A 15,641-nucleotide genomic window follows, 5' to 3' on the forward strand; every position below is an offset into this window, starting at 1 on the left:
CCAATTTATTCACCCCAGCTCCATTCTTACCCCATTGAAGTTGGCTTTCTCCCAGTTAATTATTCTTACTCTGGATTGTTCTTTGTCCAGTGTTCAAAACACTGTTTTGAATATCACCAAATCATATCTTCAAAAAAATATTCCTTCTGTCACTGGTAATTTCTGGTGAAATGAGGACAATCTCTAGGTGTTGGTAAAGAAAGTTACTGCCCTTGACATCAAGGCAGCATTACACCGAGTGTGGCATCAAGGAGCCCTAGTAAAATTGAAGTCAAAGGGAATCAAGGAAAACTCTCCATTGGCTGGAGTCATACCCAGCACAAGGGAAGAGGATTGTGATTGTTGAAGGCCAATTATCTCAGCCCCACGATATCACTGAGGAGTCCCTCAGGGCAGAGATTGAAGCAGAACAATCTTCAACTGGTTTATCAATTACCTTCCCACCGTCGTAAGGTGAGAAGTGGGGATGTTTACAGATGATTGCAGTGTCCAGTACTATTTGCGACTCCACAGATAATGAAGCAGTCTGCCCGTGCACAGCAAGATATAAACAGCATTCAGACTTGGGCTGACAAGTGGCAAGTAACATTAGTACCACAAAACCGCCAGGCAATGACAATCTCCAACAAGCGAATCTAAACATCTCCCCATGACGTTCAATGCATCATCATCACTGAATCCTCCAATATCAACATCTTGGGGGTCACCCGTCACCACAACTTTAACTGGACCAGCCATATAAATACTGTAGCTACAACAGCAGGTCAGATGCTGGGTATTTTGAGGAAAATAACTCACATCCTGACTCTCCATAGACTTTCCACCATCTACAAGGCACAAATCAGAATGTGATACAATATTCCCCACTTGTCTGGAAGTGTGCAGTTCCAACAACACTCGAGAAGATCGATACCATCCAGAACAAAGGAATAAGCTTGACTGGCACCCCATCCACCGCCTTAAACATTCACTCCCTCCACCACCAGTGCAGAGTGGCTGCAGTGTGTATCATCTACAAGATGCACTGCAGTAAATCACCCAATGCTCCTTCAACAGTACCTTCCAAATCCACGACCTCTACCAACTAAAAGGGCAAAGGCAGCAAATACATGGGAACACCACCACCTGCAAGTTCCCCTGCAAGCCACACACCATCCTGACTTGGAACTATATCGCTGTTCCTTCACTGTCGCTGTGTCAAAATCTTGGACCTCCCTTACTAACAGCACTGTGCGTGTACCTACACCATATGGACTGCAACAGTTCAAGAAGGCAGCTCACCACCACCTTCTCAAGGGCAATTAGGGATGGGTAATAAATGTTGGCCTGGCCAGTGACGCCCACATTCCATAAATAAATAAGTTGCATTTATATAGCATCTTTCACAACATTAGGACAGACAATGAAGTACTTTTGAAGTGCAGTTACTGCTATCTCAGAAATGCAGTTACTGCTATAATCTCAGAAATGGTACAGCCAATCTGCGCACAGCAAGCTCCCACAAACAGCAATGTGAAAAAGACCAGATAATTTTTTTTAGTGAAGTTGATCGAGAAATAAAAATTGGCCAGGACGCCAGGGCAGAACTCCTCTGTTTTTTATAATAATCCACCAATAGATAAATATTGGTTTAATAATAAACGACTCCTCCGACAGTGCGGCACTCCCTCAGTACCGGGAATGTCAGTTCGGAATGGGATTTGAACCCAGCTACAGCTGCCGCCATCGCTATTGGCACTGCCTCCCGCTCCAGGCCCGGCCGCCATCGCTATTGGCACTGCCTCCCCCTCCAGGCCCGGCCGCCATCGCTATTGGCACTGCCTCCCGCTCCAGGCCCGGCCGCCATCGCTATTGGCACTGCCTCCCCCTCCAGGCCCGGCCGCCATCGCTATTGGCACTGCCTCCCCCTCCAGGCCCGGCCGCCATCGCTATTGGCACTGCCTCCCCCTCCAGGCCCGGCCGCCATCGCTATTGGCACTGCCTCCCGCTCCAGGCCCGGCCGCCATCGCTATTGGCACTGCCTCCCGCTCCAGGTCTGGCTGTCATTCGCCTCTCACGCTCTGACCATTAACTCCACACGGGCCTCCGAAAGTTAGCTTCCGGGTCAGGGGCCGGGCGTTGCTATCACGTGCCGGTGATGTGGTGCTGCTTCCGGTGGGCAGAATGGACGCGGACGGTCTCCCGTTGGTGGGATCCGGGATCGACCTAACCAGAGTGAGGGCCCGGGGGATCGGGAGAGGGCTAGAGAGGGGATTGGGGGTATGGAGGGCAGGAAGCCCTGTGTCAGAGCCTGGATACTGACTCACGGTTGTTTATTGTTCGAACACGGCGCAGTCAGTAATAGTCTCCCAACCTGCAACCCTCAGCCCCGCCACCCACCAACCCCCACCCAAACTCTCAACACCCCCCCACCCTCAACACCCTCCCACCCCAACCCTCAACACCCTCCCACCCCAACCCTCAACACCCCCCCTCAGCCCCACCACCCACCAACCCCCACCCAAACCCTCAACACCCCCCCACCCCAACCCTCAGCCCCGCCACCCACCAACCCCCACCCAAACTCTCAACACCCCCACCCACCAACCCCCACCCAAACTCTCAACACTCCCCGACCCCAACCCTCAACACCCCCCCACCCCAACCCTCAGCCCCGCCCCCCCCACCCCGTCACGGACCAACCCCCACCCCGTCACGGACCAACCCCCACCCCGTCACGGACCAACCCCCACCCCGTCACGGACCAACCCCCACCCCGTCACGGACCAACCCCCACCCCAACTCGCAACACCCCCCGCCCCAACCCTCAAGTCCCCCCGCCCCAACCCTCAAGTCCCCCCGCCCCAACCCTCAAGTCCCCCCGCCCCAACCCTCAAGTCCCCCCGCCCCAACCCTCAAGTCCCCCCGCCCCAACCCTCAAGTCCCCCCGCCCCAACCCTCAAGTCCCCCCGCCCCAACCCTCAAGTCCCCCCACCCCAACCCTCAAGTCCCCCCACCCCAATCCTCAACCCCCGCCCCCACCCCAACCCTCAACCCCCGCCCCCACCCCAACCCTCAACCCCCGCCCCCACCCCAACCCTCAACCCCCGCCCCCACCCCAACTCTCAACCCCCACCCTCCAACCCCCCCACCCCAACTCTTCCCCCCCCCAACTCTCCAACCCCCCCACCCCTCCAACCCCCCACTCTCCAACCCGCCTCCCCCCCAAGCTCTCAGCTCATGGACTGCACTTTCAAAACCTCTCCTCATCTTCCTCCTCTTCCATCCTGGATCTGTACTTGTAACTTAACGATATTGGAATGTTTTATTCTGTTAAAAGTGATAGCTAAATGTAAGGTTACTTTTGGCATGTCTCCTGAATTGTCTTGCCATAGTTGGCAGAATGTTGGATTAATCTTGTATTCTTCGTTGCAGGTTCCAGCAATTCAGCAGAAGAGGACGGTGGCATTTCTCAACCAGTTTATTGCACATACTGTCCGGTTTTTGAATCGGTTTTCAACCGTTTGTGAAGAGGTACTTCATGAAGTTCCTGCTCCTTTGCTTCTTGACCCACTAACTATAGATGCTTTCCTTGTCTGCTATCTAGTTTATAATTTGCCTATTCTGTAGAACTGTGTAACACAGTATATCTGGATGATGTTTCTGTCTTCACTTTTTTTAAAGTACGCAGCAATGTGGGCTACATGCAGCTAATAATTTGATTTTAGGCCATGTATCCTTGAGTCTCCCCTGTTGCTGGGCTTTATATTCAGGCCACTGTACTGGCTGCCCTCAGTTTCAACAGTAAACCATGTAAATCTGTGTACTACACATATATAGTTGTATTGTTTCTAACACTTGTACAATAGAGCGGGCAGGTCCAAACTTCTTGTCTTTGTATAGAAGGGCTATGATAGTGCAGTGATTAAGGTTCTGAACCAGTAATCCACAAGTCATGAGTTCAAATCCCAACATGGCAAGCTGTGAAACTAAATTCAATAATTTGTGTTTTAGAAACATTAAAAACCCTACTGGTTCACCAAGGTTTTCTTTTTATTCATTCATGGGATGTGGGCTTCGCTGGCTAGGCCAGCATTTATTGCCCAACCCTAATTTCCCTTGAGATGGTGGGGGTGAGCTACCTTCTTGAACCGCTGCAGTCCTTGGGGTGTAGGTACACCAATAATGCTGTTAGGAAAGAAGTTCTAAGATTTTGACCCAGCGACAGTGAAGGAACGTCGATATAGTTCCAAGTCAGGATGGTGTGTGGCTTGGAGGGGAACTTGTAGGTGGTGGTATTCCCATGCATTTGCTGCCCTTGTCCTTCTAGGTGGTAGAGGTCGCAGTTTTAGAAGGTGCTGTCAAAGTTGCCTTGGTGTGTTGCTGTAGTGCATCTTGTAGAGATGGTACACACTGCTGCCACTCTGCGTTGGCAGTGGAGGGAGTGAATCTTTAATGTGGTGGATGGGCTGCTTCGTCCTGGATGGTGTCGAGCTTCCTGAGTGTTGTTGGAGCTGCACCCATCCAGGCAAGTGGAGAGTATTCCATCACGCTCTGGACTTGTGCCTTGTAGATGGTGGACAGGCTTTGGGGAGTCAGGACGTGAGTTAATCGCTGTAGAATTCCCAGCCTCTGACCTGCTCTTATTGCCACAATATTTATATAGCTGGTCCAGTTACGTTTCTGGTCAATGGCGACTCCCAAGATGTTGATGGTGGGGCTTTCAGTGATGGTAATACTGTTGAACGACAAGGGGCAATGGTTAGATTCTTTTTTGTTGGAGATGGTCATTGCCTGGCATTTGTGTGGAGTGAATGGAGGGGATTGTACCAGCCCTGCGCCACTCTGACTTGCAGTTCCATGCTACTTAAAAGCCCTCCAAACATCTAGGGATGGGCAATAAATGCCCACATCCCAATGACATATTTAAAAATAGGTGCACACCGTGGTACTTCAGTGCTTCTGTTGATTTGTGACACTCTCTATCTGTGAATCTGATGGTCTGCTTTAGGATCTATCCACAAGTGAAGCAACAGCATGAAAAACAGGCCCATCAATTGCACCTAAAAATGGGGAATAAAATACCAAGAGGATTGAGTTGGCTTTGCCTTGTGGGTTAGATTGCCTGAGCTCAGGGGGTAGTAGTTTAGAATACTAGTGTCAGGTTCGGTTGACAGCACTTTTGCCAGAGTCACAAGGTTATGAGTTCAAGCCCCACTCCAAGACGTGAGTGCATAATCAGGCCTGATACTACAGTGCAGTACTGAGGGAGTGCTGCAGAGTCAGATCTCCCATGCTTTGGAAAAGTTGTTGAACCACGGTTCTGTTCTGGTGGATAACGTGGATGTTAAAGATTCCACGGCACAATTTTGAGAGCAGGAAGTTTTTGCTTTTCTGATCCAAAACCCACCCTCTTTTCCCCCTCTCCCAGTTCTGCCAGCCACTTCAGATTAGCTGGGCATTCCACACTTGGTTGTTTGCTTGAATACAACTGTGTGCTGCTCTATTAACCTACACGTCAGTCGCCATATTTCACAACTAATCCAGTGATTGTTGCACATTGTGATGTTTGAGAAACATGATAAGGTATTAAATAAATGTCAGTGCATTTTTGATCCTCTGTAAAAACCCACCGCATTCTCTTTGTTTCAGAAGTTTTTAATTATATACAAAGTTTTTTTTCTGTTTCAGAAGCTGGCCAGTCTTTCTCTACGTATCCAGCAAATTGAAACAACTCTCAATATTCTGGAGGCAAAGGTGAGCAGAGGTTGTCTGTGTGACTGGGAAGGGTCTCAGCATTTCACCTTGTGTGCCATGTAACTGAATCATCAGCAGTGTATAGTGACATCAGATGTGGCTGCATGTTGTACAAACCTCCTGTTCATTCCACCATGTAGAGGGGTGGGAAGTGTAGAACAGTCATAACAGATAAGCGGATGAAGGGGGAAATGCGTGTGCAGACAGAATTGGTCTCATGACAGTATGTCTGCATCACTTGCTGTTTGATTTATCTTATTTGCTCCAAGTGGTTTTGTAAGTTTTTAAAAATGTGTTCATGATACATGAACACTTCTGGCAGGACCAGCATTTACTATCCATCCCTAAATACCCCTCCTCCCCGGCACCGGATTGAGAGGCTGGCGGCTGCTGATATCTGCTTGTTCCAGGTCCCGTTTACCGGACGGTGGCGACACCCCTCCACTGCCTTTGTTCGGCGGAGAGTTTCATCTGTTGACTTTTTTTATTAAAATAAAACCACCCAGTTTGTATATTTTATACAGGATGGGAGGGTAACTAGTCTGAACTAGAATCTGGACCCAAACTAGTCAAAAGCATGAGGTGATAGCCAAAGTTCTAATTTTTGCATTCCGTACACCATCAACATTCTATGTTAGCAATCTGTCGAGGTTGTAATTGTGCTGAAGTTTTTACTTTTCATTATTGGGAAGGTGGTGAACCACTTGAACCACTGAAGTCTGTATGATGCAGGTACACCCACAGTGCTGTTCGGGAGGGAGCTCGAGGATTTTGATCCAGTGCCAGTGAAGGAACGGTGATATATTTCCAAGTCAGGATGATGTGTGTCTTGGAAGGGAAGCTTAGAGGTGTAGAGTTCCCATGCATCTGTGCTGCTTGTCCCTCTAAGCTTATGATGAGCTGTTGAAGAATCCTTGATGAGTTACTGCAGTGCATCTTGTAGATGGTACGCACTGCAGCTGGTGTGCGCTGGTGGTTTTCTTATTTTTATCTTGAGTTTTCCATACCTGATCTATTTGCTATCTCTTTATACTCTATTGTGTAGTCTTCATTTATCGTTGGGATAGATCAGGTTGTTCCAGTCGTTTAATATTTGCTCAGTTTCTTATGAAGCTGGGGTTTCGGGCTCAGGCCTGTTCATCCATCTCCATACCCTGTGGTCATTTCTAGTGGCACTTGTGAATTGTCAGATTTAGGTATTGGACTTCCATTTGGAAAACTATTGTGATTTGTTAGAATTGAGGGGTAGCAAGAGGGTAGGTTCAAACTCAAGTTGCAATCTTTTTTTTGTCATATGCATGTGGGCTTTTACTGGTGCTGTCTTTGTGTACCCTGATGTAGTTTGTAGTGTAGTAAAAGGATAGGGTCTCAGCCATTCAGCCCCTCAAGCCTGTTCCAGTGGATCATTTAGTAGAATGGGCCTATATTCTCTTGAGTTTTGAAGAATGAGATGTGATCTCATTGAAACAGGTTAAAAATCTTAAAGGACTTGACTGAGTAGATGGTGACAGACTGTTTTCTCTGGCTGAATAGTCTAGAACTAGATATCGTAGGCTCGGGATAAGCCGTCAGACATTTAGGACTGAGGTGAGAAATTTCTTCGCTCAGAGGGTTGTAACTCTTTGGAATTCTCTACCCCAGAGGGCTCTGGATACTCAGTCAATGAGTATATTAAAGACCGAGATTGATACATTTTTGGACACTAAAGGAATTGAGGTATATGGGGATCGGGTGCAAAATTGGAGTTGATGTAATGGTTGAGCCATGATCTTACTAAATGGTGGAGCAGGCTTGAATGGGGCAAAATGGCCGATTCCTGTTTCTTATGTTCTTATCGTGGCTGATGATGACTGGCAGTTGTGTTAAGTGCTGTAAACCACTTTCCGGATTTGATTGCAGCTCGCGAAGGGACCATGGCCAGCCTCCTATTTTATACCCTCCATAAACTTGAAGTCATCTAAACTCTGCTTCCTGTATTTTAACCTGCACTAAGTCCCATTAACCTATCACCCCTGTGCTCACTGGCCTAGATTGGCTCCTGGTTAAGCAATGCCTCTACTTTAAAATTCTCATTCTCAAATCCCTTCATGTTCTCACCTCTCCCTATCTCTGTTATCTCCTCCAGCCCTACAATTCTGTCAATTCTGGCACCTTGCACATCCCCAATTTTAAATACTCCAACATTGGCGGCTGTGTCTTCAGCTGCCTGGGCCCTAAACTCTGAATTCGCTCCCTAATCCTCTCTGCCTCACTACCCCTCTTTCCTCCTTTAAGATGCTCCTGAAAACCTACCTCTTCGATCAAGCTTTTTGTCATCTGCCCTATTATCTCTTTATGTGGCTCGGTGTCAAATTTGTTTGATAATGCTCCTGTGAAGTGCCTCGGGACGTTTTACTATGTTAAAGGAGCCAATGTAGGTGAACGAGTGCAAGGGCGATGGGTAAGGAGGACTTGATGGGTTATGATATCGGCAGCAGAGTTTTGGATCAACTGGAGTTTGTAGAAGGTGGAGGATGGAGGCCAGAAAATAAATGGAAAGTCAAGTCTGGAGGCGTCAATGACATGGATGAGAGTTGCAACAGCAGATGGGGTGAAGATAGGCAGTATTACTGAGGTGGAAGTGGGTGGTCTTTTTATGAAGAGGGTATGGGGTTGGATGCTCAACTCGATCAAATTAGACTGGTCTGGTTCAGCCTCAGACAGTGAGTAGGGAGTTGGAGCCTAGGGAACAGAGTTTGTGAAGAGACTGAAGAAAATAGTGATGTTTATTGAAAGGAAATTGTAGATAATTCAGCACTGGATGTCAAACAAGCAATGTCATGGATAAGGTGAGCTTAAAAGAGGGCATGAGGGGAGCTAGGAGAGAAGCTAGAGAAAATGCAAATTCAGGGTTCGGGCAGAGTGGAACCTTGGGGGAGTTTGGCTCAATGGGAAATGGGAAGCTGAGGGGACATTATAGATAGCTGAACAAATGGACTCCATCTTGGTGACAAAGAGGTTCATGAACTCTTTTCATTTGTTGGAAGTGACGGTGGAGGAAGCCCAAGAGCGGGGTTTAAGAAGATAGTTGGTAGTGGAGAGAAGTGGGACAGAGTGTTATCTTTGCACTCCGGGATGATCCTGGAGTAGTGAGCACTTTTGGCTGATGATAGACAGACCTGATAGTGCTAGATGTGGTCCAGCTTGATCTGGCAATGGATGGCTAAACCAGTTATCCATCACATACATTGAAGTAAAGGTCTGCTCGGGTCTGCAAAAAAAAAAACCCGACCAAGCCCGACAGAACCACATCCAACCCGAGCCCGTGTCCTTCCATTTCTTCCCATGCCCAGCCCGACCCAACCATCAGTTAACTTACCTTCTGTTTTTCACTTTGTTGCTGATCTCCACAAGCTTAAAATAACTGTGACAAAATCACCTTTCTAGTCCAAAAATGCCAATATCATCACCCTCTATAAAAACAAAGGTGACCGCGGTGACTGCAACAACTACCGTGGAATCTCCCTGCTCAGCATAGTGGGGAAAGTCTTTGCTCGAGTCGCGCTGAACAGGCTCCAGAAGCTGGCCGAGCGCGTCTACCCTGAGGCACAGTGTGGCTTTCGTGCAGAGAGATCGACCGTTGACATGCTGTTCTCCCTTCGTCAGATACAGGAGAAATGCCGTGAACAAGAGGTGCCCCTCTACATTGCTTTCATTGATCTCACCAAAGCCTTTGACCTCGTCAGCAGACATGGTCTCTTCAGACTACTAGAAAAGATAGGATGTCCACCAAAGCTACTAAGTATCATCACCTCATTCCATGACAATATGAAAGGCACAATTCAACATGGTGGCTCCTCATCAGAGCCCTTTCCTATCCTGAGTGGCGTGAAACAGGGCTGTGTTCTCGCACCCACACTTTTTGGGATTTTCTTCTCCCTGCTGCTTTCACATGCGTTCAAGTCCTCTGAAGAAGGAATTTTCCTCCACACAAGATCAGGGGGCAGGTTGTTCAACCTTGCCCGTCTAAGAGCGAAGTCCAAAGTACGGAAAGTCCTCATCAGGGAACTCCTCTTTGCTGACGATGCTGCTTTAACATCTCACACTGAAGAGTGCCTGCAGAGTCTCATCGACAGGTTTGCGGCTGCCTGCAATGAATTTGGCCTAACCATCAGCCTCAAGAAAACGAACATCATGGGGCAGGACGTCAGAAATGCTCCATCCATCAATATTGGCGACCACGCTCTGGAAGTGGTTCAAGAGTTCACCTACCTAGGCTCAACTATCACCAGTAACCTGTCTCTAGATGCAGAAATCAACAAGTGCATGGGTCAGGCTTCCACTGCTATGTCCAGACTGGCCAAGAGAGTGTGGGAAAATGGCGCATTGACACGGAACACAAAAGTCCGAGTGTATCAGGCCTGTGTCCTCAGTACCTTGCTCTATGGCAGCGAGGCCTGGACAACATATGCCAGCCAAGAGCTATGTCTCAATTCATTCCATCTTCGCTGCCTCCGGAGATAACTTGGCATCAGGTGGCAGGACCGTATCTCCAGCACAGAAGTCCTCGAGGCGGCCAACATCCCCAGCTTGTACACACTACTGAGTCAGCGGCGCTTGAGATGGCTTGGCCATGTGAGCCGCATGGAAGATGGCAGGATCCCCAAGGACACATTGTACAGCGAGCTCGCCACTGGTATCAGACCCACCGGCCGTCCATGTCTCCGCTTTAAAGACATCTGGAAACGCGACATGAAATCCTGTGACATTGATCACAAGTCGTGGGAGTCAGTTGCCAGCGTTCGCCAGAGCTGGCGGGCAGCCATAAAGACAGGGCTAAAGTGTGGCGAGTCGAAGAGACTTAGTAGTTGGCAGGAAAAAAGACAGAGGCGCAAGGAGAGAGCCAACTGTGCAAGAGCCCCGACAAACAAATTTCTCTGCAGCACCTGTGGAAGAGCCTGTCACTCTAGAATTGGCCTTTATAGCCACTTGAGGCGCTGCTTCACAAACCACTGACCACCTCCAGGCGCGTATCCATTGTCTCTCGAGATAAGGAGGCCCAAAAGAAAGAAAAAAGAAAGTCCAAAAATTAAATTAACATTGGAGCCACTTACCTGTGATGGAGCGTGTCCGATCCGAGCCAGAATGCTGGACCCAGAAGTGCGACCCGACCCGAACCCGACACGTCGTTGGTTTCAGGTCGGGTAGCAAGCCTTTACATTGAAGCCTCCCCCTCTTGGACATGAGGAAAGGAAGGTGGCGGGCATTCCAGGAGGAATGACTAGGATGAAAGGGATTGAGGGGTTTACTAGGGACAAGGACAACAAAGGTATCAGAGGTGAAAATTGAGCCAATTGACCGCTGCAGTAGTATTGTGGCAAATGAAGGGCCAATAGCTACAGGGTTGGGAATTTGAAAGTGGCATTGTAATTGACTTGGGAATGTTTTCCCTGGCCAAACGCAGAAGGAAATGGGGGTTGGTATGGAGGTGTGAGGGATGACTGGATAGGTTTGCTGATCAGTCAGAGTAACAGTGTAATGAAATGCTTGAAAAATAGGAACTTTAAAATTTTCAATCTTATTTCAATGCAATATTTTCCATATAATAATTAACAAGGACGAAAGATGATCTTGCAGCACGTTTTCATCAGTAACTGTTGTGATGCTGCTGGAATGTATAAATCGTGAAAGTGAAGTGGAAATAGTGTAAAATCCCAAAGAATTCCTTGGGCAAGTTAAGTGTACTGAATGGCTGGTACAGCTCATTTGTCACTGAGAGCAGAATCCAGCCCATTAAGGCTGTAAAGTGCCCAGTAGAAAGATGAGGTGCTGTTCTGGAGCTTCTAGTTTTGATTTTAGAGGTTGCAGCAACACCTCAGGATTAGCAGGTTTTACCCACCGATTTCAGTATACTGGGAGGTGGCAGCATTCCAACCTGTAGTTATATTGATTCAGTTAATGTACATGACATGAAGGTGGCTTGACTACATGGACAGATGGTACTTTTAAGCCTAGTTAACATTATTTCCCCTTCAATGTTCAAAAAGGGAACTTCACCCTCCATATCCTTTCTAAAATTGCGAAAAGTTTAGTGGTATATTTCATTGAAATGTGCTTTCTCTGAAATGATGTCAGTGACCTTATTTGGTTTGCCAGGTTTACTAACTGAGGATGGAGCAATGACTTTCTTCTGTATATGCAGTCATTTACCCTGAAAACACCTGCTAGGCCAATATTGTGTCCAATTCTGGGCATCGCATTTTGGCAAGGATGTGAAGGCCTGAGAAAGTGTGCAGAAAAGATTTAAGGGAATGGTTCCAGGGGTGAGGGACTTTGGTTATGTAGATAGATTGGTGAAGCAGGGGTTGTTCTCTTGGGGGAAGAGAAGGTTGAGAGGAGATTTCATAGAGATGTTCAAAATCATGTGGGGTCTGGACAGAGTAGATAGCAGTAAGGAGTGCAAAGTCCACCTTGACGGACTACTGTTTCTACCGAGTACTTAACTCGGGGAATTTGGCACAGTGAGAGAAGAGGTGCTGTTCTGGTATTTTACAAAACAAGGAGCGGTCTGAAAGGGGGAGTGGGAGATGAGACCTTAAAGCTGAACTTGAGGCATTAAATTAGGTGAGTGGGTAAGTGATTATTTGCGTTTTCTAGGTTTTTTCCCTCTAAATTAGGTCAGTAGATTATAATAGGACTGGGAAAATATAAGTACTGTATAGAATTTATAGCTTAACTGGTTAAACTGGTTATCATTGAATAAAGACATAATTAAATAAAATAAGGCTAGTTTAAGATATAACAGATGCTGCCAGACCTGCTGAGTATTTCCAGCATTTCTTGTTTTTATTTGATTTCCAGCATCCGCAGTATTTTGCTTTTATATTAAGATATGACGGATTGGATTGTGTGTATGGAGTGCAGAATGTGGGAATTTGTGGATAGCAAGACTGTCCCGAGCAAGCACATCTGCAGGGGATGTCTCCATCTGGAATCTCTCTGGCTCTGAGTCTTTGAGCTGGAGTACAAGTTGGAGAGACTCAGACACATAAGGGAGGGGGAGGAATTTCTGGACCGTTTTATCCAGAATACAGTCACACCCCAGAGGAAAACACAGGCTCAGGAAAGGGAGGACGGCCACAATACAGATCAAGGCAAGGCACCGTGGCTCAGAAGACTGTCCAGGGGTGAGGCAGTGGAATAGCAGTTTAGAAATGCAATAATGGGAGACACTCTAGGGCAGGGGTGTCCAACCTTTTCACATGCGGGGCTGCATTTCAATTTTTGTCCGACATTGGCCAGTGATCAAATTTCAGAAAGACAAAGGCATTAGAAATAGGGATACTGGGTAAAAGAAATTCCTCCCTTTGCCCACCGTGCACCAGCAGCGGAAAATAACTGCTGCTCGGCGTGACCCTGCACTCTGAATCGTGCATCACCACCCCCCCACCGTCTCTGCAGGCTCACCTACTCCCGCACCCCTCCCCCGACTGACAGCACTAGTCTTCCCAGCAAGTCCCGCCTTCCCCGTGCTCCTGTTCGATGAAAGTCCGCGTGTAGGCACACTTCGCAACTTTGGTGAACTTCCACATAAGTCGCACGAGTCATTCTGCCCCCAACTAGCCCCACCCCCATGCTACCAGCCCCCTTACTGCCACTTGCTGCAGGAAACGAAGACTCGTGACTGCTCAGATACAGACTGCACCAACTCTCTGTCACTTACTGCTAGCAACTGGGGCACCCAAATGGAACAAAGTCAATCTCACCCATTTCTGTTCACAAGTTATGAATGATTGGCAGGTTGTATGTTGGACAACCCTGCTCTAGGGGGACAGATAGCGTCCTCTGCAGCAAAGAACGAGAAGCCTGAAGGGTATGTTGGCTTCCCAGTGCCAGGTAAGGGATATCTCGTGGCAACTGGAGAGGACTTGGAAAGGGAGGGATAAATCCAGTTGTCATGGTCCACGTTGGAACAAATGACTTGGGTAGGAACAGGGAAGAGGTCTTGCTGAAAGAGTATCAGGAGTTTACCTCTAAATTCAAAAGCAGGACCTCAGGTGATAATCTCTGGATTATTACCTGAACCACATGAAAATTGGTATAGCAACAGACACATCAGGAGATCTAACGTGGCTAAAGGGCTGGTGTGGGAAAGAGGTGGTTCTTTTCATGAGACACTGGCGCCAGTCCTGGGGCAGGAAGGAGCTGTACCGATGGGTAGGACTCCACCTGAAGTGAGATGGACCCATTTCATAGTCATTTACAGCACAGAAGGAGGCCATTTAGCCCATCGAGTCCATGCCAGCTCTCCACAGAGCTATCCAGTTAGTCCCACTCCCCTGCTCGTTCCCCAGAGCCCTGCAAGTCTCTTTCTCTCAGGTGGTCATCCAGCTTCCTCTTGAAGTCATTGATCATCTTAGCTTCCACCACCCTTGTCCTAGTGGAAAGGGTAAAAGGGAAGTGGCAAAGACTTTAAGCTAGTAAGATGGGGGGAGGGATCTCTAAGAAACATAAGCAGCCTAAATGTAAACAAAACAGGGAAAGTCAGCCCAGAAAAGAATAATGTAAGGGAGGACATTGCTAGCAAGGGAATAAATAGAGTTATATAACAGGAGTCTAAAAAGATGATTAAAGCTGAAATGAAAGGAAATCCTATTAAAATGGGTTTAAAATGTCTCTGCAGCAATGCGCAGTGTCTAATAAAATGGGCAGCCAAAGGCAATCGGGCATTGGAAAGAACCAGCCATAGACAGCATGGATTTAACAAACAAAAATCTTGCTTGACCAATCTTATTGAATTTTTTAAGGAGGTAATAGAGAGTAGGCAATGGTAATGCAGTAGATGGAATTTATCTAGAATTTCAGAAGGCTTTCGATAAGGTGCCCCATAACAGACTAACAAATAAGATCAGAGAATGTGGAGTTGGGACAAGTGACAGAATGGATTGCTAGCTGGTTTCAAGGCAGAAAGCAGAGAATGGGAGTAAATGGCCGTTATTCAGAGTGACAGAAGGTGGGAAGTGGTGTTCCACAAGGATCTGTGCTGGGACCGCTGCTGTTCACAGTTTACATTAACAGTTTGGACTTTGGAATCAAAAACACCATTTCTAAATTTACAGATGGCACCAAATTGGGGGAGAAAGGATAAAACAAAATAAGACACCGAGCCACATAACGAGATATTAGGTCAGATGACCAAAAGCTTGGTCAAAAAGGTAAATTTCAAGGAGTGTCTTAATGGCGAAAAGCAAGGCTGAGAGGTGTAGGGAGGGTAATTCCAGAGTGTAGCGCCTTGGCAATTGAAGATGTGACCACCAGTGGTGGAGCGATTAAAATCAGGAATACTCAAGAGGCCAGAATTAGAAGAGCGTAGAGATCTCAGAGGGTTGTGGGGCTGGAAGAGATTACAAAGATAGGGGTGAGGCCATGGAAGGATTTGAAAACAAGGATGAGAATTTGAGAATCAAGACATTGCTTGACTGGGAGCCAGTGGAGGTCAGCAAGCACAGGGGTGATAGGTGAATAGGACTTGGTGCGATTAAGACATGGGCAGCTGAGTTTTGGATGACCAAGTTTACAGAGGGTAGAATGTGGGAGACCAGCCAGGAGTGCGTCCGAATAGTCAAGTCTAGAGGTAACGAAGATATGAATGAGGATTTCAGCACAGATAACCGAAGACGGGTGAAGTCGGGCGGTGTTATCGAAGAAACCATGGAAAAATTATGGCACAGAAAGAGGCCATTCAGCCCATTGTGTCTGCGCTGACCGAAAAAACTAGCTGCCCAATCTAATCCCACCTTCCAGCACCTGGTCCGTAGCCTTGCAGGTTACAGCATTTCAGGTGCATGCCCAGGTACCTTTTAAAAGAGTTGAGGGTTTCTGCCTCCACCACCGATCCTGGCAGTGAATTCCAGACACCCAACACC

General features: G+C 47.6%; 1 protein-coding gene across 1 annotated transcript in view; it reads left to right on the forward strand.

The window, feature by feature from the left end:
* Positions 1-2,114: 2,114 nt before the first annotated feature.
* The window catches only part of washc3 (WASH complex subunit 3), a 41,277-nt gene continuing 27,750 nt past the window's right edge, over positions 2,115-15,641 (forward strand). Inside the window, exons 1-3 of the mRNA XM_068050148.1 lie at positions 2,115-2,214; positions 3,415-3,513; positions 5,671-5,736. Of these exons, the coding sequence (XP_067906249.1) occupies positions 2,164-2,214; positions 3,415-3,513; positions 5,671-5,736 (216 nt within the window). The 5' untranslated portion in view covers positions 2,115-2,163. The remainder of the gene's footprint in view (positions 2,215-3,414; positions 3,514-5,670; positions 5,737-15,641) is intronic.

Source organism: Heterodontus francisci, chromosome 18 (assembly GCF_036365525.1).
Source record: "Heterodontus francisci isolate sHetFra1 chromosome 18, sHetFra1.hap1, whole genome shotgun sequence".
NCBI classification, from domain to species: Eukaryota; Metazoa; Chordata; class Chondrichthyes; order Heterodontiformes; family Heterodontidae; genus Heterodontus; species Heterodontus francisci.